The sequence below is a fragment of the Rhinopithecus roxellana genome, chromosome 6 (assembly GCF_007565055.1).
Source record: "Rhinopithecus roxellana isolate Shanxi Qingling chromosome 6, ASM756505v1, whole genome shotgun sequence".
Taxonomy (NCBI): domain Eukaryota; kingdom Metazoa; phylum Chordata; class Mammalia; order Primates; family Cercopithecidae; genus Rhinopithecus; species Rhinopithecus roxellana.
This window is the reverse complement of record NC_044554.1, coordinates 118895317-118922283: the sequence shown is the minus strand read 5'-3', so window position 1 is coordinate 118922283 and position 26967 is coordinate 118895317. Positions and strand designations below refer to the sequence as shown.

The 26967-nt window shown below is 33.6% G+C and overlaps 1 protein-coding gene across 1 annotated transcript in view; it reads right to left on the bottom strand.

Annotated features, from left to right (window-relative positions):
• ZNF804B (zinc finger protein 804B) overlaps nt 1-26967 on the bottom strand; it is a 602314-nt gene that overhangs the window by 91612 nt on the left and 483735 nt on the right. Inside the window, exon 2 of the mRNA XM_030933033.1 lies at nt 24756-24899. Within this exon, the coding sequence (XP_030788893.1) occupies nt 24756-24899 (144 nt within the window). The remainder of the gene's footprint in view (nt 1-24755; nt 24900-26967) is intronic.

The following is a 26967-nucleotide window of genomic DNA, read 5'->3' as shown; positions in this document are numbered from 1 at the left end:
ATGGATGCTGAGAAGAAATATATGTATACATATATATGTATATATGTATACATATATGTGTGTATATATATGTATATGTGTATATATATATGTGTGTGTGTATACACACACACACACCCTGTTCTGTCCCTCTGCGAGAACCATGACTACTACATCCAGGTATTAAGCCTAGTATACATTAGTTATTTTTCCTTATGCTCTCCCTCCTCCCACCCTCCATCCACCGAAAGGTTACAGTGGGTGTTGTTTCCCTCTATGTCTATTTGTTCTCATTATTTAGCTCCCACTTATAAGTGAGAACATGGTATTTGATTTTTTGTTCCTGTGTTAGTTTGCTAAGAATAATGGCCTCCAGCTTCATCCATGTCCCTGCAAAGGAGATAATCTCATTCTTTTTTATAGCTGCATAGCATTCCATGGTGTGTCTGTACAACGCTTTCATTATCCAGTCTACTAGTAATGGGCATTTAGGTTAATTCCATTAGTTATCAATTTAAGTTAGCTTTTCTCATCTGGGATTTACAGGGACCAAAACTATCTGCAGTATTGTTAAGTGCATACTGAGTACATGTTGAAAGAAATATTTATCAAATGAACAACTGACTAGGTCACGGTTCTCAAACCAGCATAAAAGTAGAGATCAAGACCTGAGAGACAGATTGACATAGTGGATCTCACTGGCGTATCAGATATTCTAGCACCTTCTAGTCTGAAAAATATGATGCTGGCATCTGAATCTTATGGGGCTTTGTCAGTGAGAGCTGTATATGCAAGAACCTGAAAGTCCAAGGAGCAGGGTAAGCTGCTTTTTGTGTCTGAGTGAAAACCTCAGTGCTTAGGATAACTCTGATACCTGAATTAACCCCAATCGTAGTGGTTCACTGTAATGCAAAACAGTATTATCACAACATTTCTTCTAGTACCACTCCCCATCTAATATATACACAGATTTCAGCTATTAATGTTTTTGTTTCTACTCTTTGAGGATAACTAAAACATCAGTACACAAACAAAATGGAACAATATTCTCTACCAGGCAGGATTATCATTCATTCTGTTTTAACTGTGAATGTCTGATTATGTGTTTCTATAATTTCTTTTATAATGAAATACAAAGGATTATTTTACAATAATCTGACCATCACTAACAACTATAAAATTAACTGTCCCTAGGATTTTTTTTTCCAATTTAAAGGGGGTTGAATTGCTCATTTACATGTTGATTGGCATTCACTTTAAAAAGTGGCAAATGTAATTTCTCTGAAATCCATTTAATGACAAACTTATTTTATCTAACCATTAAATGTAAAGAGATCATTGCTTTGTTAAGATATTTTTTAGATACTAGTGCCTCAAGTAAACTCATTTTAAACATACTGTTTTACAATACTAAAACTACTAATTTATTCACTTTCCTTGTCATTAATAAGAAAACACTTTCCCTAGTGTGGCAGGTATAACATTTCTTAGTAAAGCCTAAGGGTGTTCATAAATGCGTGTGTTTAAAATAAAGAAGTATGTAAACTGACATTTAAGACTAGAATTTGTTGCCATAAGACAAAAGCAATCACCGGCTTGTGTTCAATGGCATTTGATAATTTAAGTTTTTCTCCTACAGCACTGCTATACTATATAGTCATTTAATTGGTAAGTAAAACACATTATTCAACCTTTTATTAAATGAATATGCTTTGTATTCCAACATTTAGAAGACCAATACATTATAAATTTGGTGATAAATTATGACAAATATAACAAAATTAAATAAATGTAATTTTATATAATATATGCTTTGGAAAGAGTATGCATTTTGATATCTAGTTTCTTTCCTTTTCTTAAGCAGAAATTGAGTCAAATCCAAATACTGTATTATTTTAAGTTATCCTTATTTTTTTCAGTGTATAATATGACCTAAAGACTTCTTTGTATCTAAAGCAAAAGTATTCACAGATCAGCCATTAGCAAGTTAAATGTTGTCCACACATTGGAAACAGAAGAATATGGTTTAATTACATGATAACATAAAAGTAGGGGTGGTAAATGAGAAATAGGCAGTCAGTAGTGTCTATTTGAGGCAGTGGAATCATACATATTCCATAACTATGTATTAGGTTGGTGAAAAATTACAATTTTTGCAATTAAAAGTAATTTTAAAATATAAGGGAAAAAAGCAAGGGAAAAAAGCAAAATCAATTGAGATGCACCAACTTACTCAATTAAAATTTAGATTCAATTAAAGCCACTTTAAGGCCTAACAGTAGCTTACTTCTTTCCAACAATATTTATAAATGTAATCCATTCATCTAACAGTTGAGTGTCAGTATGTGTAAACATCGTTCTAGGTGTTGAGTTGCAATAATAAGTAACCCAGTCTCACCAATTAAGGATCTTGCTAATGAGATAAGTAAGTTAACAGCTCAGTACATTGTGCACTTTGATTGAAATAAATGTTAAAACTATGGCAACTTAGAGTAAAGGTAACTAAAAAGCTTTGGAGGGTGAGGTCAAGCTTTGTAGAAGACCTGTAAATGAAGTTTTGCAGGATGAGTAGGAAAAGCCTGGAGAAGAGAAGTTGGTGGAAAGTGTGAAAGATCATAGCATATTGTTCCTTTAGGGGAAAAAAAGAAAAAGAAAAATATAGACTCTTCCAATAACCATTCACTGAACATTACTCTGTAGTGTTTGTAGTGATTAAAATAGGACTGCAAGAAAAAAAGACTATTCTCACTGCATGAAAATGTGTGACTAGTGATGGAGTTGCAGGCATAAAAGACAGAAAAATGTGTGAACTCTTCATATGCAACCCTCAGATTTATCACACTGTTGACCACTGGCATGGCTCTGTCCAGGCAATAAAAAAATAGCTCATTCTATTGAGATATAGAGGGGGCAAAATTATATTTGGGAGAAAGTACTCAGAGGTTAAAGATAGCATTTATTTTAACTAGGTGCAGTAGTATTAGAGTACCTATTATGAATCAGGTTCTGTACATTTATTTAATTCTGCCAAAACTGAAGTGTTTTCACTACTTTATAAATCATAGAACTATAACTTCAAGAAAATTAGTGAGACAGACAAGAAAATTAGTGAGGCAGACTCTGAAACAAAGATTTAAGGGAAAATAGTGTATTTCAGAGGGCCGGGAAACACTGGCAGAGAGTAGGGGTAGTGGTTCGGAGAAGGAAAAAATCGCCAACGAAGGGTGTGTTATGAAATCAGCTACCTCAGGTGAGTAATTGAAGCTTCATCTCATGGAAAAGTACTGGAAATTGGGATAAAACCTATGCTTCAGAATTCTCCCATTTATAAAGGGCATGGAATGTTTATATTCGGTAGGGTTATTTGTTAGGGATTTGGGGGAGTAAAGTTGTGTTAAGTCCAGCCTTATATATCTGATACATAAGAGCAGAATGGCCTTCAGTGATTTTAGGAAGTAAAACAACAGTTAAAAACAAAAATGCCTCAGACACAGAGACAGAGATGTAGGTACTGACAGTTGGGAGAAAGTTAGAGGACACTTGAACGGCTTGAGTAATACGGACAGGGCAGTGCCAGCATCTGCTACAGACACTGTAGAGTTTGGAATAGCAATTAAAAGCTAAACAAAGAATAAAGCATGGCTAGAAATGGACTAAAGTGGGGTGAGCCTATTCTGTCTTTTAAACAATAAACCAAGCATACTTTGGAATAATGAAGGCCTATCTACTGAAAACCAGTGGGTAAAGCAATTATAAAATAGAATGAAATAGGAAAATTTTAAGTACTCAGCAAGAAATTATGCTCTGCTCCCACAGGTTGAGACTATGGTCTAGTATTTATACTCAGTGTAGAGAGCCAAGGAAGATGAATATAAAAGTGGAAAAAAATGCAAGGTAAAAAAGAAAAATCAATTGAGATTCACCAAACATAAAATGAAGAATACAACCAGAAAATATAGGAACTATGTCAATTATAAATCAAACAAGAGGTCAAGTAAGGAGAGAATTCAGTTCTAAATCATAAATAGTAGAGGTTATTTAGGGAGAGGTGAGATACATTGCCAACTATGTAGTGATTTTTCACTTAAAATATATAAGAATTATGTTAGCAGCACAAAACACTCATTTTACAGAAAAAAAGAGAGAGAGAAGAAAAAATCTTTCACCTCAGTGTGGGATTTATATGAACAAACCCACCCAAACCTCACATAACCAAAAGGGAATTTGATAGATATATCCCTTCTAATGGAATTTCAGACCTAACTCACAACAGTTTGAGGAAGCTAAAGTACGTATTCGAGCTAGAAATATAGGCTAGGTTCTGTTACTACTGACTAGCAAAATGACTTTGAAAATTATTAAACATCTGTAGAACTCAGTTTCCTACTTACAAGATGACAGTTTGAATATGATGATTTGTAAATTATCTGAAAAATAAATCATGCTTCTCTTTTAAAAATACTACTAGTAACTAGAAATCAAGATATTTTATTCAAAATATTTTACAATTAATGAATTATTATTTTATCCTAATTTAATGTGCAATACATAATTCACAATAGATAATTTATTTTAATTGAGAAGTTAGATACCATTAATGACATAAGAATGTATTTGCCCAATATTAAACACTCAGTTGATTTATAAGAGACCATATATAATATAATTATTTCAATGAAACATTGGATTTTTCAATGAAAATTTCAAAACTCATGGAATAAAAATGTCCGTCTATTAAATCCATATATATATAAACAACTTAATATAGACAGAAAGTCCACATTGTTAAAATTGAGTAAAATTATAGGCAAAACTTATATTCCCCATTCGGTGTATTTGTATATATAAATAAACTAATCTACATATAGGAGCCCTTATAGACAAATGGGTCTATAGATGAGAACAAACACCGAAGCAGTCATTCAAAAACAGTTGATTTATCCAAATATTTTTAAGTAGCTTAATTATATATTCAATTGAGAAATTATTTTCATGTTCAGAAGCACAGTAAACCGGCCAGTGATACACAGTTAAGGTATTCTAAATAGCTGGATTTAGAAAAGTTGAAGGGCTGTGCTGTTCTGAGGACATATGAAGGGCTGAAAACCCCTAAGAAAAAGCTGAAGAAAAAACAGGAATAAAGATTTAAGAGTGTCATGTTCTTGAATTCTGGGGTACCAGGCCCTCTCTCAAGGCATATTGTCAATTCATAGAGAGGGTGAAGAGTTCAGAAATGATGTGGTTGCCATCTCATTTCTTGATTTGCAGTTATGCATACTTGTCTGGCCTCTGCTGATCCACACATCTGTCCCATTCAATTTGAGCATCCTCAGATTTGATAGACTCTGTCCTGCACAAACCAGTCTCCTATCATGCCTACAGCTTCCAAGCCTCTGAGGCTCCCTGAACTAGCGTTACATTTAGACCCAAGTGAACCCAAATGACAATAGCTATTTTTAAAAACATAAAACTGCTCATTGTAGAGAAGTGATTAGATTTATGGTGTGTGGCACCAGAAGACAAAATCATAGATATTAAAAGTAGATATTACAATAAGATAGACTTGAAGCCCAATGGAAAAGATATTTTCCAACAACTGAAGCTTTAGTAATTGAGGATCCCCCCCCCCCCCCCACAATAGTCTGGAAAGTCAGGTCTGCCACCTTGACTTAGCCTCAGTAACAACCAGGGCATCTTCAGTTCCCCACAGCCCTAACTCCACTGGGTCCAATTTCTAACCTTTGATCAACATCACTAGTTCCTTTATGTGTGCTTCTGGCCTTCTGAGAACCACTGGAAAAAGGCAGACATTGTATTAACTACTCAACACAAATCTAAACCACCATGATACGTACAAGCTTTATTTGCCCCTTGGCAATATTTTTGTTCAGTTTATAGAGATTCTCTAGTTGAGTGGTTTTTGGGATTTTTTTAACTGCACCTCACAGAAAATATCCTTTTTATTTCATGACCCAGGATACACATACATATAAATTTAACTGCAACAAACTTTCACAAAACAAACTTGCTCTTACAAAATGCAGTGGGATGTAATATTGTCTCTTTCAGTCTATTTTATTTTTGAACATTACTAGTTGCAACCCACTAAAATGATTCAATGACTCCATAATGAGTCATGACCCACTCATAGATCACAACCCTTAGTTTAGAAAACTACTAGTTTCATGAATTTAGCGATGATGTTCATCAGATGATTCATAAAATCAACATCAGACATCAGTTTTCTCATTTTCCTCTCTCCATTTCGAAATATACATTCATATAAACATTCCCTCATTAAAGCCCTTGTTCTCAGAGTTCTTCCCCCTCCTCCTTTCCATGTCTGCTTTACTTATGCTTTGATCTAATTTCACTTTGCCTACTGAAAACCTCTTGCTCTATTATCCTCCCTCTCCTCACCTGCATTCGTTCGTGCATCTTGAATCTTTTTCTTCCTACTTGATTCTTCTCATCTGCAGATCTCTAAAACTTGTGAGAGGGGCAAATATTTTCTTAACTTGTCATTTGTCAATTAACAGTTTCTTCTTTGTGAAACTTGGTCAATGATTTTAAACTCTTTATTCTTATTAGAGCACTTTTGTGTTTATTATCTCTCCATCTGGGTTGTAAGTATCTTGAATAAAGCAATTGTATATGACAGATCTTTGGTGTGTGATCTTCCCAGTAGCATATAGAGAAGTGCTGGCAGCAATCATCTTGCACCAAATAGTTGGAATAGTTACAAAACTTTATGACAGGCAGTTCCTATGGTCCAGTTTCTCTGGAGCACACCCAGCTGTGAACCTGAGATTCACAGTTCTGACTCAGGTTTGGAAGCCATTGACTACACCACTACAGCTTCTCTGAATTGTACTTATCCCTGCACCCTGTGCCTAGAGCTAACATACTATACAAATGAATTTGTTTAGAAAATCATGATGAGAAAAATAAAGTTATATTTGTACAGGAACTTATGAAGTACTTTAACATGCCTCATCTGAACTCATCATCATCATCACATCAACATTTTCAAGTGGATGGGACAGATCTATGAGCCTCAGATCACACCTAAGGAACTGAAGGGATTCAGTAAGGATGAACGATGTGACAGAAACCAGAAAACTAAAAAGTGATTGGACTAGGGCTCAAATCTAACTCTTCTAACTGAAAACATGGCCTTTTCACTGTACCAGGCTATTTCCACAGTAATGAGTCAATCATTTTCTTCTAATCAGCTAACTATATATACATATTTTGAAAATTACAAGGCCTAAATAAACATCAAGCTGTAAATGTTATTGTTATTCATGTTTGCATTATACCTTATATTTTTAGAACTTCTAAGTTTCTTCACAATTTTGTTTCTACTGGGTGAGATAGGTGTTATCATAATTTTCACATGAATATTAAAACTAAGGAAACACAATGTGACATTCTCAAATTCTAAGTGTTTATTAGTGGTGGAGTCATAACTTTAGACATTGGGTTGCTATTCTGCCCACTTTTCCATACTACCTTCATGTAATTAGCAATGTATTAATCTTTCCTAATGTTTCACACGTAAAATCTGAAAAATAAATTTAAATTGTAAAATTACATTAATTAGAAAACAATCATCTAGCCCTAAAAACAAGACTTCCAGATTCCAAAATTACTGGTCAGAATATTTTTATGGAAAAGCAAAAAGAATACAGCGAGATGAGCCATGTTCATTTCCTTATATAAAAGCACCATCTCTGAAATCTAAGAAAATGATTTCATACAACTTACGTATTGTATGCTTATCTACAATTTATTCTCTCAAACAGAAGTTTAAATCTCACTAAAACTTAAATTATGTAAGCTAATCTACACTTTGTTCTCTTAAACATAAATATAATTTTAAATCTCACTATAGTTTGGGATTCTGAAATCTTTGTATTTTACCATGAATTTAATATGACTAATGTGAATTTCTAATTATACTAAAGGACCAGGTGAATGTCACATGTGCATTAGATAAATTGGAAAGTTCTAATTTTAATTACCTTGAGAATTAATTCTTTTCTCTATACTTGTATGAATGGAACTTTGCTGTCCATTAATGATTTGCATGTTGATCTTATTTTCTCTTTTTTTAATCACCATGGGGAATTTTATAATTTTCATAACAGTTGACTCAATATATTAGATTTACATGTATACTTGTCTTACATGCTCTCCTCATCTCACCTCACCACTCTAGGAATCATTACACATGCTCAAGAGTCTACTGGTTCCCGAACGAAATCTGGATATCTGGTCACTGTGCATATGGAAGCTTCCTGAAGACTAGAGGCATATCTTACTCTGGTTTTCTCCTCAAATCACTTTAGGCAGATCTTTGCAAATGGTAGGAGCTAAATAAATGTTGACTAAATTTAATCAAATATGGAGGCCAAGTAAGGATAAAAATTTACCTGCTGAGGTCATTCACAAATATTATTATACCTACTTAGCATTATAACTTGATGTGTATTTGAGAAGCTACAAAAATTGGGAGTCAACTTTGAAAATAGATATGTGGTTCCTCCCACAAAAAAATACATAAAGAATATGGTCTTGATGGGTGGTTTTGATATAAAATTAGTTTAAAATTTTCTTTTTATCTTTTTATTTTAATGTTAATAGACTTTATTTTTTGATATACATTTATTTACTACCTATTTCTAAATATTTGTTCTGAGTACAAGGGCATTGTGGGAAGCATTTAAATAAGAGTATTTTATTTGTTTAGTCAATTGTTACGTTCCTCAGAAAAAAACAGTTTGGGCCCAAATTAATATGGTCATCAGGTTTTGCCTGCAGAAGGCAAATATCATCCTCAAACTGTTTTTTAAAAAACTATCCTAAAGAATAAGTGATCATCACTGTTTTTATTATAGCCAATTAAGTTCCTTTTTTCAAATGTATATCTGGATCCAGGATGTTTTTGCAAAGGGCCGCTTTTATACTGCTCAAATTTAACACATATTAGTTGTTCAAAATTGAATCTCAAATGTATTCCAGTTTCCTTAATTATGTTTGAAACATATGGAATTATTTAAAGTGGAGGGTAACTCAGACTTTTGATGTGGATTTAGTCCATGTGTACCACCATTACTTCGTGGGAAAGTCTCTTTTCGTTTACTTCCATTTAGCTTTTGACTTTATGGAGACGACTTGACAATAATCTAGTATGTGAAAGTGCAATATACTCTTGCCTCTGTTAATACCTAAAGGTTTTATAAGGTTCTTTAAGAATCAGATCATTTTATATTTCTCTGGACAAAATAAACAGAAATTTCTAGTTGAGTGAGGAAAGGTTTGATTATATTTTTACTTTTTGTTTTGTCATTTTATGATATTGGATAAACTGGAAAACTGATGCTGTCATAGAGAATAAAAAGATAAGGATACAATTACATGCAGATTAAAAAATAATTAAAAAATATATTTTTACTATAGAAGTATTTATTGGATTAAGCACTGCATTGAGAGAGTTTATGACAGTGTAGTAGTCCAAATTCTCCAGAGAGATAGAACCAATATGAGAGAGGGTTTATTAGGGAAATGAGCTCACAGAGTCAGGGAAATTTCATGAGAGGCCATATGCAAGGTAGAGAACCAGAGAGGCCAGTGGCGTGGATCAGTCCAAGTCTGAAAGCTTTAGAACCAGGAAAGACACCAGTACATCACCCAGTCTGAGGCTGAACACCCAAGAGACCCTAGGAGGCTGCTAATTCAAGTCACATAGTTCAAGAGCCAAAGAACCTGGAGTCTGATGTCCAAGGAAAGGAGGAGAAAGATGTTTCCTTACGGAATGGGGAGAGAGAAATGGGAGTGGGGAGAGAGAAATGGGAGTGGGGAGAGAGAAATGGGAGTGGGGAGAGAGGAATGGGAGTGGGGAGAGAGGAATGGGAGTGGGGAGAGAGGAATGGGAGTGGGGAGAGAGAACTGAGAGTGGGGAGAGAGAACTGGGAGTGGGGAGAGAGGAGGAAACAGAAAGTGAAAGAGACAGAAACCCCTCGCTTTCATCTGCTTGTTTCTATTGGTCCTGCATGACACAACCATTTCCTCTGGAAATGCCCGCACAGACACACCCCAAAACAATGCTTCACCAGCCATCTCAGCATCCCTCTAGCCAGTCATACTGACACTTAATATTAACCATCACAGGTGGTATTTAATTTCATGGAGATCTTACATAGTAGGTATCATTTACCATTCAAAGAGATTAAGTAGATTACATCTAGAGTTAGAATCTAGTTTGATATTAAGAGTGGGTAAAGACTCTGGGTATGGAGTAGCAGTCAATTGAAAACACTTCCTCCCATTTGGCTATTATGAAAGAAAAGGGAGTTGATCACAATAAAAAAAGAAAAGGGAATATCGCAGAAGTATAATTCAAAAGAAACAGATCACTTAACATATATACACTTCAACAATTAAATGCCATCTATTTAATATTTCTGTTTAAAAACAAGCTCATTATATTAGCTAGGCTTATCTTGGACTATAAGTCAAAAAATTATATTGAGTTAAAACTCCTAATGATTACTTACATGGCTTTTTGGCTAAGTTGAAGAATTAGCTCCCTTTTGCAAACAGGTATGACATTATGTCTAAAATTAATAGATTCACACTCCATTGAGGAAAATGCTGAGGCTTTTGCTCTACGCACTGGAGTAGATACAAAACTACTTCTTAAAAAACTGACTGGGAGTGGTGGCCACACCTGTAATCCCAGCACTCTGGGAGGCAGAGGCAGCCGGGTCACCTGAAGTCAGCCCGACCAACATGGGGAAACCCTGTCTCTACTAAAAATACAAAATTAGCTGGCATGGTGGCATAATTCCAGCTACTCAGGAGGCTGAGGCAGGAGAATCACTTGAACCCAGGAGGCAGAGGTTTCAGTGAGCCAAGATCGCGCCATTGCACTCCAGCCTAGGCAACAAGAGTGAAACCCCATCTCAAAGAAAAAAAGCTTGGCTCTGTTTTTCAGTGTTCCTCCAGCCTACCCCTCAAACAGAAGCCCACCCCCACATTTAGGCAGGCTTATTTGGCCTTCATTTATTTCATAATATGACCAAACCATGTAAGTACACCTTTAAAATGCAAACAAAATGGCTATAATCAATACTTCTCAAGAAAATATCAAATTCATGATTATAAAATATCAAAAGAGGATGTCATAAACAATATACTATATATTTATTTTTCTGTTCAGAGTTACTTTCTCAGTAAGTCAGACAACCACATGTCTGTGTGCTCTGGCACAATTTTATTGGTTCCCACAGAATGACTTTAAGAAATCCATTATTATATTAACAGTTACTGTTAATACAATAATTAATATAATATAAAAGGGTTCAGGATTGTTTAAAAGCAAATAAACCTTTAAAAAGAATAAATTATACACAAAATAAAGACAAAGTATTTTATACATGTCAGAAGACAAATCAGAAATCAACTTCAAGTAGATTTTTTTAAAGTAGAAAAGAAATGAAAACAAAGGTTTTGTTTGTAAAGATTACTAATGTCCATAAACCTTTAGCTAGACTTACTGAGAAAAATAGAGAAGACACGTGTCACCAAAAGCAAATAATGTAGGGGATATTAGATAGGGTATATTAAATGTATCACGAGAAAATATTGTAATAAATAAATTTTATGCCAAAAACTTTGACAACATACATTAACTGGACAATACCTACAAGCCAAGAAGAAATAGAAGGGTCTCAATAAATTTTCATTAAGTAAAGAAATGAGTAACTAAAAGTGGCTTCACTGGTGAATTCTATTAAACATTTAAAGAATGAATAAGAACTCTACAGAAATTTAGGAATTGGGAGAGCAAGAAACATTTCCCACTCATTTCTAATTCTAGTATTCAGATACCAGACCCCCCCATACACATCTCAAGAAAGTGAACTATATTTCTCTCATGAACATAAACACAAAAATCCTTAACAAATCGTCATCAATTTTAAATCCTATAAATTGTGAAAAGATATTATATACCATGAGTGAGATTTACTCCAGAAATGCAAAGATGAATTAATATTCAAAAAATCAATTAATATCTTATACCACATTAACACAATAAAGAGCAAGCACCACATATTCATCTCAGTAGATGCAAAAAAAAAAAAAAAAAAAAAAAAAAAAAGCATCTGGCAAAACAGAATCCCATTTATAATTTCAAAATAAACACCCTCTCAATAAACTAGGAGTAAAAAAATGCTTTCATTCTCATAAAGGATAGCTATTAAAAAACCTGTAACTAACATCGTACTCAATGCCAAAAGAATTATCTCTACCTAAGTTTCAGAACACAAAAATGGCCATTTCTGCAACTTTTGTTCAACAACATGTTGGAATTCTGTGCAAGAAACAACAACATAAGTACAGGCATATAGCTCAAAAAGAAAGAAGACTGGCTTTATTTGCAGATGACATGTTCTTATATACATAAAATCCTAAAAGTCTAACAAAAAAGATGCTAGAATTTACAACCAAGTCGAACAAAATTACAGGATTAATATAAAATAGTAATATTAATATAAAAAATCTATTGGATATTCATGTAGTGGTAACAATCAGAAAGTGAACTTAAAATTCCCTTTCAAACAGCATAAAAATCACTAAAATATGTAGCAATATATTTAACAAGAAAAAATGTGTAAAATAAATCTACACAAGATTTCTGCAATAAATTAAAGAAAATTTAAGTAAACAGACATTTATGTATAAATTGGGAGACTCAATATGATTAAGTATTAAAATTCCATCAAATTAATCTAAATTTAGTGCAATTTCTGTCAAAATCCAATAGGTTTGCTTTAGAAATTGCAAACAGAATCCAAAAGTTATATCAAAATTCAAATGACTTAGAATCGCTAAGACAATTGTTAAAAACAAGAGCAAATTTGGAGAACCCATACTATCTAATTTCAAAACTTGCTATAAAGTTACAGCAAATAAGATAGAGTGGTACTGGCATAAGCATAAACATGTAAGTCAAAGTAATGAAATAGAGAATCTAGAAATAAACTTATACATTTATGAATAATAGTCTTCAAACAGTGCTTCCAAAGTAAATCCATGAGACACAAATAGCATTTCCATCAAATTATGTTGGAACAACTGGGTATCTATATGAAAAAAATTGAACTTGGACCCTTGCCTCACACCATGCACAAAAATTAATACTCAAAATTAGATCATAGATCTACATTAGAAAACTAAAATTATACAATATTCAGAGAAATATAAAAATATTTTGCAATCTTGAGAGAAAATATTTATACATCTTGTATCTCATAAAGGATTTTCATTCAAAATATATGAAGAACTTTAACAATTCTTAAACAATAAGGCAAGCAACCAAGTTAGGAAAATTAGCACAATTTGTGAATAGAAACTTCACCAAAGAAGATACGTAAATGTCAAATAAGCAAATGAAAATATGTTCCATATTATTAGTTTTTGGAGGAATCAAGATAAATAAATCACAGTGAGATACCACTACATACAAACTATGATGATTGAATAATGTACAATTAGGAAAAGGCCTGTAGCTTCTTCTAGAAAATCAGATGAATGTGGATGTCCAGGTGCTTCAGCACCATTTGTTCAACAGAATATCTTCTCCATTGAATTACCTTTACTTCTTTGTCAAAGAGTAGGAGTTGACTATATTAGTGCACGTCTATTTCTGGGATTTCTACTCTGCTCTGTTGATCTATTTATCTATTCTCTTGACAATACCATACTCTCTGATTTACTGTAGTTTTATAGTACATTTTGAAACTGGATTGTGTTAGCTCACCAACTTTGGTTTTCTCCTTTAATATTCAGATTATCTATTTCTTCTTGTATGAGTTTTGATAGATTGTGTCCTTTAAGAAATTGACATTTCATCAAAGTTATCACATTTGGGGGCATAGAGTCACTTATACTATTTATTATCCTAACTCTCTCTCTCTCTCTCTGTCTCTCTCTCTCTCCATCCCCCATGTCTATCTCTCTCCTTAGTTAACCTGATTAAAGATATATCAACTGTATCTTTTTAAGAGAGCCAGCTTTTAGTTTCATTGATTTTATCAATTGGTTCTTATTTTTAGTGTTATTGATTTCTGCTCTAATTTTTATCTCTTCTGTTTACTCTGAATTTAATTGCTATTCTTTTTGCAGTTTTTTTGGTAAGAGCTTAGATTATCAATTTCTGATATTTATATTTTCAATATGACATTCAACACTATAATTTTTTCTAAACACTCTTTGCCACACTCCACAAATTTTACTAAGATATATTTTCATTTTCATTTGACTTGAAATATTTTTACTTTTTTGATACTTATTTAATTCATGTGTTTTTAATATCCAAGGGTTTTGAGAGTTTCCAACTATTTATTACAGGCGTCTACTTTAATTACATTGTGATTTGAGAGCATATTTTGTATGACTTTTTTATTTAAAAATTTTAAAGTGTATTTTAAAATCATAATTTAGCCTTCTTGGTGAATGTTTTATGTGAGTCGGAGAAGAATGTGTACTCTTATGCTGTTCGATGAAGTATTCTATAGTATCAGTTAGATCCAATTGATTGATGGGACTGTTCAGTTCAACTATGTTCTTACTGATTTTATGCCTGCTAGATTTGTCAGTTACTGACAAAGAGGTATTCGTATCTCCAAGTAAAACAGTGGTTTCATCTATTTCTCTTTGCATTTCTATCAGGTTTTGCATCACATTATTTTGATGCTCTGTTGTTAGGTGAATACATACACATGAAAGATTGTTATGTCTTCTTAGAGGTATAATTCCTTTATCATTATGTAATGTTCCTCTTAGTTTCTGAAAATTTTGCTTCTTCTCAACTCAGCTTTGCCTGAAATTAATGTTGCTCTTCCAGCTAGTATTCATGTTGTATGTTTCTCTATTACTTTTCTTTTAATCTGTCTTTATATTTGAAGTAGGTTTCTTGTAGACATCTCAGAGTTGAGTCTTTTTTGTGAATTATGACACTCTTTGTCTTTTAATTGTGTATTCAGATTTTGAAAGGAAACAGAAATAGATTGTAGAGGAAGATATTATCAAAGAAATAATATTAAAATACCACTTTTCTAAAACAAATGACATGTTTTCCCTACTGAGAGATCTCATGGAATGCCCTGCACAGTAACTGGAAAGCCATCCAAAGGCAAGTCATTCTAGAATGTTAATGTGTTAGGGGTATTTGGAACACTAAATGGCCCTACTTCCCAAACTTGATAATTGGCATCCCCTCTGTGGAACACTCTCTCTCAGAGACATGGCTCTATGAGTTGCTCCCTCATGTCCTTTAGGCCCTTGTTCATAATTGCTATTTAATTAAGGTCTTTACTAAAACCCCTAATTAAAATGCTATTTACCCCACAGTATTCTCTGTACACTTCACTCCTTTCTCCATAGCATATAGAACATATGATACATATTTTTCTTATTTTATATGTTCACTTTCTTTTTTATATACTCTCTATGATGTTAGCTCCATGAGGATGGAGATGATTGGTTCACTCCATACTGAATCTCTAGCAATTGGAATGGTACTGGGCATACAGAAGGCACTAGACCAATTTTTGTTGTAGGAAGAAATGATGGAAAGTTTAAAAGTTTCCTGAAAGAAACAATTAGGATACAAGATGGCATATAGCTTCTCAACAATAAAACTGAAAACTGCAACTCAGTTTGAAAATAATCAACTGTGAGTGTAGAATAAACACATTTACTTTTACTGATAGAAACGAATACCCACATTTTGTATCTTGTGTATCCTTTGTTAGGAACACATCCTAGAGGATAGGTTCCACCAAAATAAGGAAATAAAGAAAACATAGAAAGCCATGGGATCATAGAAACAAGAAGTATATTCCAGGATAGAAGCAAAAGCATTTACAAAATGATGGTGAAAATAAGTCCTAGAATAATAGCTATGCAACTGACCTGATGGACAAATTGTCAGGATTGGAGCAGAAAGATGGAGGCCTTTACTGTATATGTGTAAGGGAAGAGGGAGAAAGGACTCATTGATTATCTAACTTATGTGATGTTTGTGGTGAAACTTTGTTCTTATATATGGTATATAATTCAGGAAAGAATGAGGAAGATGCAATATTGATTAAATACCCCTAACACATTAACATTCTAGAATGACTTGCCTTTGGATGGCTTTCCAGTTAGTAAAGCAATTTCTAACTCCAGGAAAAAATACCTGCACAAGAAAGAAGATAGACTCATAGAGTCATCATAGTATGTTATGAAGCTCAGTTGGAAAAATATTTACAAGTCACAATAATGTAAATTCTGAGTATTTATTTAACACACAATAAAATATAGATCTCTATGGACTTGTGAGATAAAACATTAAGTGAAAATATATGAAGACAGAATACTATGTATAGCATAACCACATTTTATATTGTTACATCAAAGTTTGTGATTGGATAGTAAACATTTAGAGACTTATCTGAAAAGATGTGAACCAAATTATTACTAAATAATTTTAAATATTTTTCTATACTTCTATGTTTCTTGATTTTTAATATAATTATCCAGTAACTTTTAAGAATTAAATTTTACATAAAAATAGACCCAAAACATAAGTTTAATTCTAGCACATTACTCCAGTTTAAGTCCACCATAATTTAGCCACTCTCTCTTCATTGTATATTTAGATTGTTTCCAGTGTTTTTCTAGTTTAAATACCCTTGTACATAAATATTTGAAACTCATCTGATTATTTTCCTAGGATACTAGCCAAATGGAACTGTTAATAGGAAAAATTGACATTTAAGCCTTTTCATAATAATCAAAAGTGGAACACTGAAGGATTAAGACAATTTACACTCCCATAAGCAATGTTTTCTCACACCTTGTCAACACCGGGTGGTATGATTCTTCTTTTCATGCTTGACAAATTTATCTTTTAAAATCTCCTCAAATTTGTATTAGTTGATTACTAGTTATGCAAAACATGTGTTCACATTTTGCAATCTATTGACAAATTCAGAATCTATCCCTTTCTCTTCCCTTCATTGTCATTGTTATAAACACCCCTATTGTCTTTCTTGAACTCTTGAATGCTTATCTGATCACAGAGCCAAGCTCTCCTTCTTGTGTACTAACATAAACTGCTTTTAGGATTATTTTTCTAAATCAAAAATCTAGTCATATCATTTGCTTGCTTAAAAGTCCTTGAAGATTAACAATTTTCCACAAAGTCAAGTCTGAACATATTAGGGTGGCACACCTTGTCAACATTAATATGGGATCAAATATTTTCTTAAATTATAAAAATGTGCTTTCATGACACCTTTTGTTCAATAATCACAAATAACTTGAGATTAGCCATGCCATATGTTTACCACAGTATTTACTCTGTTCACTTAAGTAATGATTAGTCAATGATTGGTCAATATATTGACGTAGGACAGAGTGAAATGGTCTACTCTAAAAAGTAAGTTATTCAGCTACTTATTCATTAAAAAATCTATTGAATGTTACTATGTGCCATAAATTTCTCTAAGTTCTAGAGACACAGTGGCTAATAGAACCATCCATGCCCTTCCCTTTATGAGGTTAATAGCTGGGAGTGGAGTATGATGACAAAATTAAAAAGTATTTCTTTTCTTTTTAGAGAGTGATAAGCAGTTTTCTGCTGGATTATCAACTCTTTAGAAAAACCAAATAAAACACAGAAAACCCTGACTTGTAGTGTTTGTAGATATCCCATTGTGGCTGATTTCAGTCTACCAGTGGGAACAACCAGCTCACAAAGTTCTCAAACATTGAACAGCTGGCTCTGAAGAGTCATTACAAGGTACATCCCCACTGATAGTAGCAACAAGATATTAGAACTGGAAAACTGGTAACTGAATACTTAAGGTAAAAGAGAAGTGTTCCACTGAAGAGGTGACATTTAAGCTGAGACACAAATGAAGAGAATGAGAACACTGAAGGTCAGATAGAATAATTTTCCAGACAGAAAAGTCCGCTATAGCCAGTGCCCTAAGGTAGAAGGAAATTACTTGATATATTTGGAAGTCAGAAGGAGCCAGAATGCAGAATTTTTAATTTATTTTCAGTTAGGAGAATCTTGAGATCAAAAAGCCTCTTAGGTAAGATACAGACAGTAATTTGGGAGAGTTAAATATGAGCAGGAAGCTAAGATCACCTTTGGTTCTTTTGTCTCGTACTTCTCTGCTAATAAAGGTTGAAACTACTGGGTGATTCCAGGATACACACACACACGCACACACACACGCACACACACACACACACATGCACACACACACACACACACACACACACACACACTCTTTACCAGAAATCTTGGTTTACAGAATGCAAAACAGAGCAGGAGATAGTATTATTTCATGCTACTGAAAGTATTCATTCCAGGCACTCTGGTCTTTATTTCTTCAATCTTGCTGACCCCACCAATCATCTACACTTTGACATTTTGTTACCACTTTTAGAGGACTAATAACTTACACATACTATATATCATTTGGGCAGTATTTGGGGAAAATATAAATCAAATTGCAGAAACAAAAAAGGTAATTAGATTAAATTCTTTTATGAATTTTGGGGTCTTTTCCTCTTAAAGTCAAGATGACAATGGTAGCTCTGTTTTGATATGTTATCCAGAGTAAGTAGAGATGCAGTGAATCCGAAACAGTATTTTAAACAATGAATCCATTGGAGTTCAAATCCAGGGCTTGACAAGTTAACAGCTCTTCTGCGTAAAAGTAAATCCTATTGTGAAGTAAATGGAGATTAGAAGGATTAAGTGTCACACGTGGAGGGTTTCAAATTGGCTTTGTTTTTATTATTAAAGATATTTTTATGGGTTAATTGTACAGGGATCTGGCTCATTTGTTTTTTCAAAATTGAGATGAGTCAGAATGTCCCTGGGGCAGGAGAGACTGCTGCTGCATGTGAGGATGTGTATTATTCATTCCAGTAATACATTTGCAGCTAATAATCTTGAGAAAGAGATTATGACTTGTAGGTGGTCTCAAAAGGAATTAGTTGTTATTGACATGTTACCTATATTAACAGTTACAGTTCTGTCTTTAACTGATTATAATTTGTATACACATTCGAATTGCATTAGGAATAATACTCAACATTTACACCGAATTTTAAGTTCAAGGCAATAGCTAAGATATTGAGTTGTTTCAAAAAATGTGAGCCAAATATAGAATGACTTGTCAAAGTCAGAAATTCATGATTTTTCCTCATTGGAAGAAATTTTAAAAATTAGGTTTGTTATTGATGAGCTGTCTTTCTCTACAAATAATACCTAAGAAAATATCTTAAATTTTTTTTTGAGACAGGTCTGACTCTGGATTGCCTATACTGGAGTGCCATGAGGCAATAAATAAATAAATAAATAAAAATAATCTTACTTTTTATTCAATTATAGAAAAATATTTTTAAAGCTCCAATGGAATTTATTTAAATATATGTATCACATACTCTTTTACTTTATTTCTTGAAGTTGTGTGTTGACTTACTCATCTAGAATTACAATATAACCATGAAAAATATAATCTTTGTGATAAAATAAACACATGATGCTGACTGAAGACAATAACAAATGCTTCAGAAGTTACTTATTAAGTGGTGGGATCCTGAGTAATTATACATGAATGAAGGAAAAGCAGAGAAGAGTATTCAAAAATTATTTTGTTATCAGATCTAAGATGTTCTATTGATGAGTAATAGAATGTATTTCATGAGAGTTTGGATTTACTTCTAAGTGTACCAAAAAAAGCATATTTTTGGAAGTTCAACAGAAGAAGCCAGTTAGTTCATCTGTACCTACATGGAAAATAAAATTGTGGCAACTGTTCACATTACTCAGGCCAAAAAATAGCCAAATTTCCACCACCACCATTATAATCATCATCACAATCAAGAAGAACTCTTAAAGAAGAACCAAATGGACAAATTTAGCTTCGAAATTTGAAAAAAAATATATACTTTTGCATGATTTACTTCAGTGCATAATTCCTTTTCCTTTATATAAAATTCAGTTTTATTTAAAAGAAAAATGTTAAACTCAGCTTCATCCAAGATTGAGGTAATTTTCAAAATATTTTGGGCTAAAATAAATTTTTAAATGGAAGCATTTCAACATTATCCAAGAAAGCAGTCTAACAAAGTTTATAGCAAATTTAATTATTCCAATGTTTTTTTAAAGTGGGAAGCATGTACAAAAATTCTCCATAATATTAATAGATTTCAAGCAAAAGGTATTTTTAAAATAAATTAGTTTACCATGAAATCTCAGCTATTTTAATATCCCATATAAGTTGTCAATCTCTGCATTAAATATGCAGAAGTATGTGCTGAAAAAGAGAAACAAGACATGAGGGCACTTCAGGGAGAGGGAAGATAATGATCCAAGATGAGCATGTGGGAAAGCATAAGACATGTTTAAAGAAACTGTAAGGAAATTCTGGATTTGCAGAAGATAAATCTGGAAATGGAGGCAAGAGCTAGATTGTGGATTCGAATAGCATGATAAGTAGTTCAGACCCTTTCAAAAATCAGTCATCAAGCACTAAATATTTCCTAGGAAAAGAGTGATCATATAAATGGGGTTGTATGAAAAGATTTATCTGGCCATAAGTGGATGGATTGCTGTGGAGCAGGAAAAATACTGGAGGTGGGGGGTCCAGTTTGAAGACCTCAGCAATGATTTAGATGTGAGATTAATTATGATGGTGGAAATCAGAATGCAGAATGAAAAATGAGGGCAAGATGCACTGCAAAAAGAGAATGAGGTAAATAGGATGCAGTTTCAAAGATTTCTAAAGTGATCCCCAAGAGAGTGATGATGGCCTTAAGCAGTCATAGTGAATCATTTGCTCCTTCATAGATTACACTTTTTTACTGCCCCCATGCCTTGATAATAGGTTTTCTACCATATATGACCTATTATTCTTGAGTACACAGTTAGCTTCTATTCAGTCTTCATGAAATCCAGCTCATTTATCTTCTCTTCTTTCCAGAATCAGTTTTTTTGTGCTCTCTTTTAAGTGTCCTAGGTATAAATTTTTTACAACACAATGTATCACAAGATCTATTGACTTGTCTTCTCCTCAATTAGATTACCAGCTCCCTGAAGGTGGAGACCAAATGTGTCAATTTTTCACAATGAACACAGTAGCACACAGTAGAAACCGAATCATTGTTTGATGAAAGAGAATAACCAGGAAAGTTAGAATGTCAGAAAGTCAATAAACAAACAAATGAAACAAGCAAATAGATGAAAGACAGAAATGTGCATATAGAATAGAATAGGATAGGATAGAATAGAAAACAGAATAGAATAGAATAGAATAGAATAGAATAGAATAGAATAGAATAGAATAGAATAGAATAGAATAGAATAGAATAGAATGATTGAGGAAGGTTGTTTATCAACATGTTAGATAGCAAATAGAAATAAGATTGAAGAAAGTGATAAAAAACAGAAATTGATTAGGCAGGATTCCAGAGTCCAAGAGATGCTGTGGCTTGCAGACCTGGTATGGGGGATTCACCCCACGTAGTTCAATACTTCCTACAGTTCTCAAAAGATGCCTCATGCTCTTCAATTTTCTTACCTTAGCTTCTTATATTTCCACTGACAAGAATGACATCTCATCTTGATCCTCTATTTGAACATCTACTTATACATGTGTAAGACACAAATCAAATCCCACTATTGCATAAGACCTTTCCTGGTCTTTTATTTCTCCGAATCCCCGAATAATTTTTTCTTAATATTCAGCCTGAAGACCATCTGCATAAAATCCCAAAGGGAGTGGTGCTTAGAAGAAGTTTCTCTTTACAGACATAATCCATCTAATACATTTAGAAGGGGTAAAACAATTTGAATCATCATTTTACAAATACAAATAAAGATATTTGAGCAAATGACCATTACAAAATCATTAATGAGAAAAAAGCCAGTGGAAACTTAATGACAAATGGATCAATAATCTGATAGTACCTCAACTCACTCATCAAACTTAAGATTATAAAAAGAGAGACAGGCCGGACGCGGTGGCTCAAGCCTGGAATCCCAGCACTTTGGGAGTCCGAGACGGGTGCATTACGAGGTCAGGAGATCGAGACCATCCTGGCTAACACGGTGAAACCCCGTCTCTACTAAAAAATACAAAAAAACTAGCTGGTGGTGAGGTGGCGGGCACCTATAGCCCCAGCTACCTGGGAGGCTGAGGCAGGAGAATGGTGTAAACCTGGGAGTCGGAGCTTGCAGTGAGCTGAGATCCGGCCACTGCACTCCAGCCTGGGTGACAGAGCAAGACTCCGTCTCAAAAAAAAAAAAAAAAAAAAGAAGAGAGCCAACCAGAAATTATATGCCTCCTTATGGAAGGACACAAAATACCCTCTAATATATTCTTGCCACGAAAAAATATGTCTGAATTTGGCCAAATCCCTATCCATAAAAACCAGTCAAAAGGAAACCAAGGAAAATGTTGAAAGATAACAGTGAGTAGAATTTTGCATAATCCCAAATGTGGAAAAGGAATTGCAAAATGTACAATTTTAAAAGGGACAGAAAAACCTATAGATTAAAATATATCAAAAGAGACTTCAAGACATGTCAACCAAAAGTGTGGATATTTAGGGATACTAATTTCAATGAATTCAAATTTACAAATCATTTATGAGACCGTTAAGGTAACAAGAGCACTAACTGGTATTTAAAAATTTACTGTTGATTTTTAGGTTACATAATAACCAAAGCATCCATTTTAAAGCATCCCCATATATCTTGAAATACTTTTAGATAAAATGATATACCATCTGGCACTTGATTCAAAATAATGGCGGAGGTGTGGTGAGTGGTATAAATCAAGCAAGACTGATTATCACTGAAGTTGGGTGATAGCCATTAGTTCACATTTATATATGTTTTAAGTTTTTCATTTTTAATTCATTTTAAAATATAGATTGCTAGACCCTATCTCAGAATTATTGAACTAGAATATCTGAGGAAGATTCTGGGAATCTGAACAATTAACATATTCTGAGTTCATTGTTACGCACACTAGGATTTGGGAATTACAATCCTAAAACGGTTAATCTCATTATCTAGCCCTTGTCAGAGAAATGAAGCCAACTATATACATATATCTTATTTTTAAGGATAAAGGCTGTGTCTTTGCCAGGCTTGCATTTCCCAAGGAGATATATATACATACATTTATGTATATATACACACATACACACACACACATATACATACATATATATGTGTATATATGCACATACATATATATTTAGTATACACTCAATAAAATGCTAGTGATGTCTGACAAAATATTTATTTTTGTTTAATCTGAATAAATATTTAAGATAGAGTATACAAGACTTACCCACATATTCCAACATGCCAGGTACATTTGGCATCAGGAATGTGTACCTTATTACAGCTGTTAGCAATAATCTTTGGCCACATGAAATTGTTTTTCTCAGTTGGTGGTATTTAACATTCCTAAATTGCCAGTATCGCCATACCTCAATCAGCAAGGATAACATCTAACCAGATGAGAACAATAGCCTCTTTTTTCACATTTGGAGAGTAGGTAATATAAGCAGCCACATGTAGTATATCAACACTAATAATGTAGATGCCCATATGATCTTTCAAGTAAATGAACTGAAATGTTTTCACCTGTGATCACCCCAGGCTTTTTCCCTTTTGGATTTTTTGTTTGCCTGTTTTCAGTGTTCCATTTATTAAAAAACAACTTTGACTTTCTTAAGAGAGTATGCTTAGGAAAATGTAATCTTTTATTGAGAATTGCTTTCCCAAAGACCTAATATTTCCTATAACTTAGAGTCCTTGAAAGATGTAGACTATAATCGATTCTGTAATAGATTCTGTCCTAGCACTAGTCCAGGATTCTAAACCTGTCACTAACTAGTTAAGTAACTTTGAATAAGACATTATTACTTTTCCTGGGTCCTGGTTTCCCTACATACAGTTGACCCTTGAACAACATATAGGTTTGAATTGAATGGGTTCACTTACATGTGGATTTTCTTCGACCGCTGCCACCCCTGAGACAGCAAGACCAACTCCTTCTCTTTCTCTTCCTCCCCAACCTACTCATCATGAAGACAATGAAGATGAAGACCTTTATGATGATCCACTTCCAGTTAATGAATACTAACTATATTTTCCCTTCTTTACCTTATTTTCTTAATAAAATTTCTCTTCTCTGGCTTACTTTATTGTAAGAATACAGTATATAATATATATAACATATATAAAACATGCATTAATGGATTGTTTATGTTACAGTAAAACTTCTTCCTGGTCAACAGTAGGCTGTTAGTAAAGTTCTGAGGGAATCAAAAGTTATATGTGAATTTTGAACTGCAAAAGTTACATGCGCATTTTTGACTGACATTCCTAACCATTGTGTTGTTTAAGGGTTAACTGAATATAATTCTAAAATAAATATGTCAGTCTACTCTTAGATTATCTCTAAGTTTACCTCTAGTAGTACAGTACTTCTAGGAAAAAATGACTTTGGATAACATTTAAACACAAAACACAACCTTTCCAGGGGAAAAAAAGGACATAAAATGTTCTCACCTCATAGTCTTATATGACAGTAAATAAGGTCAAATTTATACGGTTCTGTTCTGAAGGTACAAATACAGGAATATGAAGGACTTTTCCCACTTTGGCTTACCTGCTTATGAGCATGATCATAAGAATTAATATGATTGTCAAACTCCTGGTGTTTGTGATACTGCTTGTCACATAATTCACAGTAAAAGTTTGCCTTTACATCTTCCAGGGCCTTTGCTGTGGACTTCTCCTTTTCTGCAAAATCCTTTAAGAAAAAATACAAAAATGTTGGTTAGACTTCTCTCTAATAGTATAACCAGATCTCATATTAATCAAGATGGTATTTAACTTAAAGAAATATGATGGAGCACATTATTTTCTGGGAATTCATGACACTGTGAAAGTAACTTTTAGTTTAGCATCATCCCTAACTTATCAACTGACATATAATAAGTTCTAAAGTAGCCCTGGCCTGAAGCCTGTTTTTTACTCATCCTTCTTGCCACCCATTTCTAGGTTGTGATTGTGCCTATTACCAAGCACATCACTGGTCATTCTTCTTTATATCCTTCATTGGCCTCTGTTTTTCTGATATTATCCCTTAAATTTTAGTGTTCTATGCAATTCCATCTTCAGCCAAATGATTTATCCATTTCATATGCTCTTCCATGGGTGTCCCTATTCACACTGTAGATAGAGCTTGATGTATCCACAATGTTCAACATTGCCTAAGCCTCCTCCGCAAGCATCAGTTCCTGCTACACATTACCAATGGATTTACGTCCATGTTCTTCAAAATATTCTCCTTAAAATTTTTAGTATGCTCCATTTAAAACAGTTTTGGATACATAATTCTCCTGCTTAAAATCCTCTTTAACTCTCTCTTTGATTATAGAATAATAGTGGCAAATGTTTACTGAGTATAAACTATACACAAGGTATATGAATTATCTCATCACTCCTCACAACAACTCTATGAGTTAGGTTCTATTTTCATCTGCATTATAGATGCATCAACCAGTGCTTAGAGAGATTACATACTCATGGTCTCCAAGTTAACAAGTGGAGAAGGAATTTGAATTTAAACAACCTATGCTTGGCTCCTTTGTTAGTAAACAGCTGTGATTTGCTATATTCCTTTAATGCCAACCTTCTTAATATACCAGAAAAACTTCTTACCTTGCCTGTATCATATTTTGTCAAACCCTGCTTCTATATTTTCCTCTTTAATTCTATTACCAGATATGTCACACAGCATTAAATTATCTGTTTTCATGTCTATTTTTTCCACCAATTTTTTGAGGGAAGAAGCTATTTTATTCATTTTTGTTACACAATGCTAAACAACATGTTGTCTAGCCTGGAATATGTGCTACTTAATATGCATTATGTAAGTTAATGGATAATAATGGTTTATATATTTATGCCTCATACCATTCTACAGCTTTTGCTCTATTATCCCAATACCAAATAAAAGAGTGACTGGCACTTTGAGAATACCAAGTAAATATGCATATACACTGAACGAACAAACTAAAGAATGGATTTTATCCTTGTTTCTCCAAAACAACTACCCTCGATAGAAAGAAATCGGGTCATAAGTGTACATCATAGGCAAATAGCTGACCAGAAAAGAAAGTAAGCAGAAATAATGTAGGCATATTTTCAGAGTAGGGTGAAGTAATGGGACAATTAATTTAGATATGTGTGTAACGTAATGATTTAAGCCCAAATATAAGAGGGCAAAACACATGGCAAAAAGAAAGAAGGGCATGATACCATTAACTAACAGCACAACTAGACCAAGTATATGGATTGCCTATCTAAGAGAGTTAAAGTAAGAATTCGGTTCCATTCTAGAACAATGGCTGATATAAAAAACTAGTGGACAGGCTGTAGCCAGTAATGAGAATGGAGACTCTGATTTCAAGGTCAAAATCCAGTTGCTGAAAGAACTAGGATAATTGCCAGCTGATACAGTCACTATTGAGAAGTGAGACAGGAGTACAGCATTGAAGTGGTGCTAAATCCCTTGATTTAGTAGACTTAGAATCAAAGGAAACCATTATTTCTGCACTCTTTCTCACTAAGTTATTTTTCTTTTTTTGAAGTGGAGTTTCACTCTGTCACACAGGCTGGAGTGCAATGGCGCGATTTCGGTTCACCTCGACCTCCTCCTCCTGGAGTTCAAGAGATTCTCCTGTCTCAGCCCCTCCAGCAGCTGGGATTACAGGTGTGTGCGACCACGCCTAGCTACTTTCTTTGTATTTTTAGTAGAGATGGGTTTTCACCATGCTAGCCAGGCTGGTCTCGAACTCCTCACCTCAGGTGAT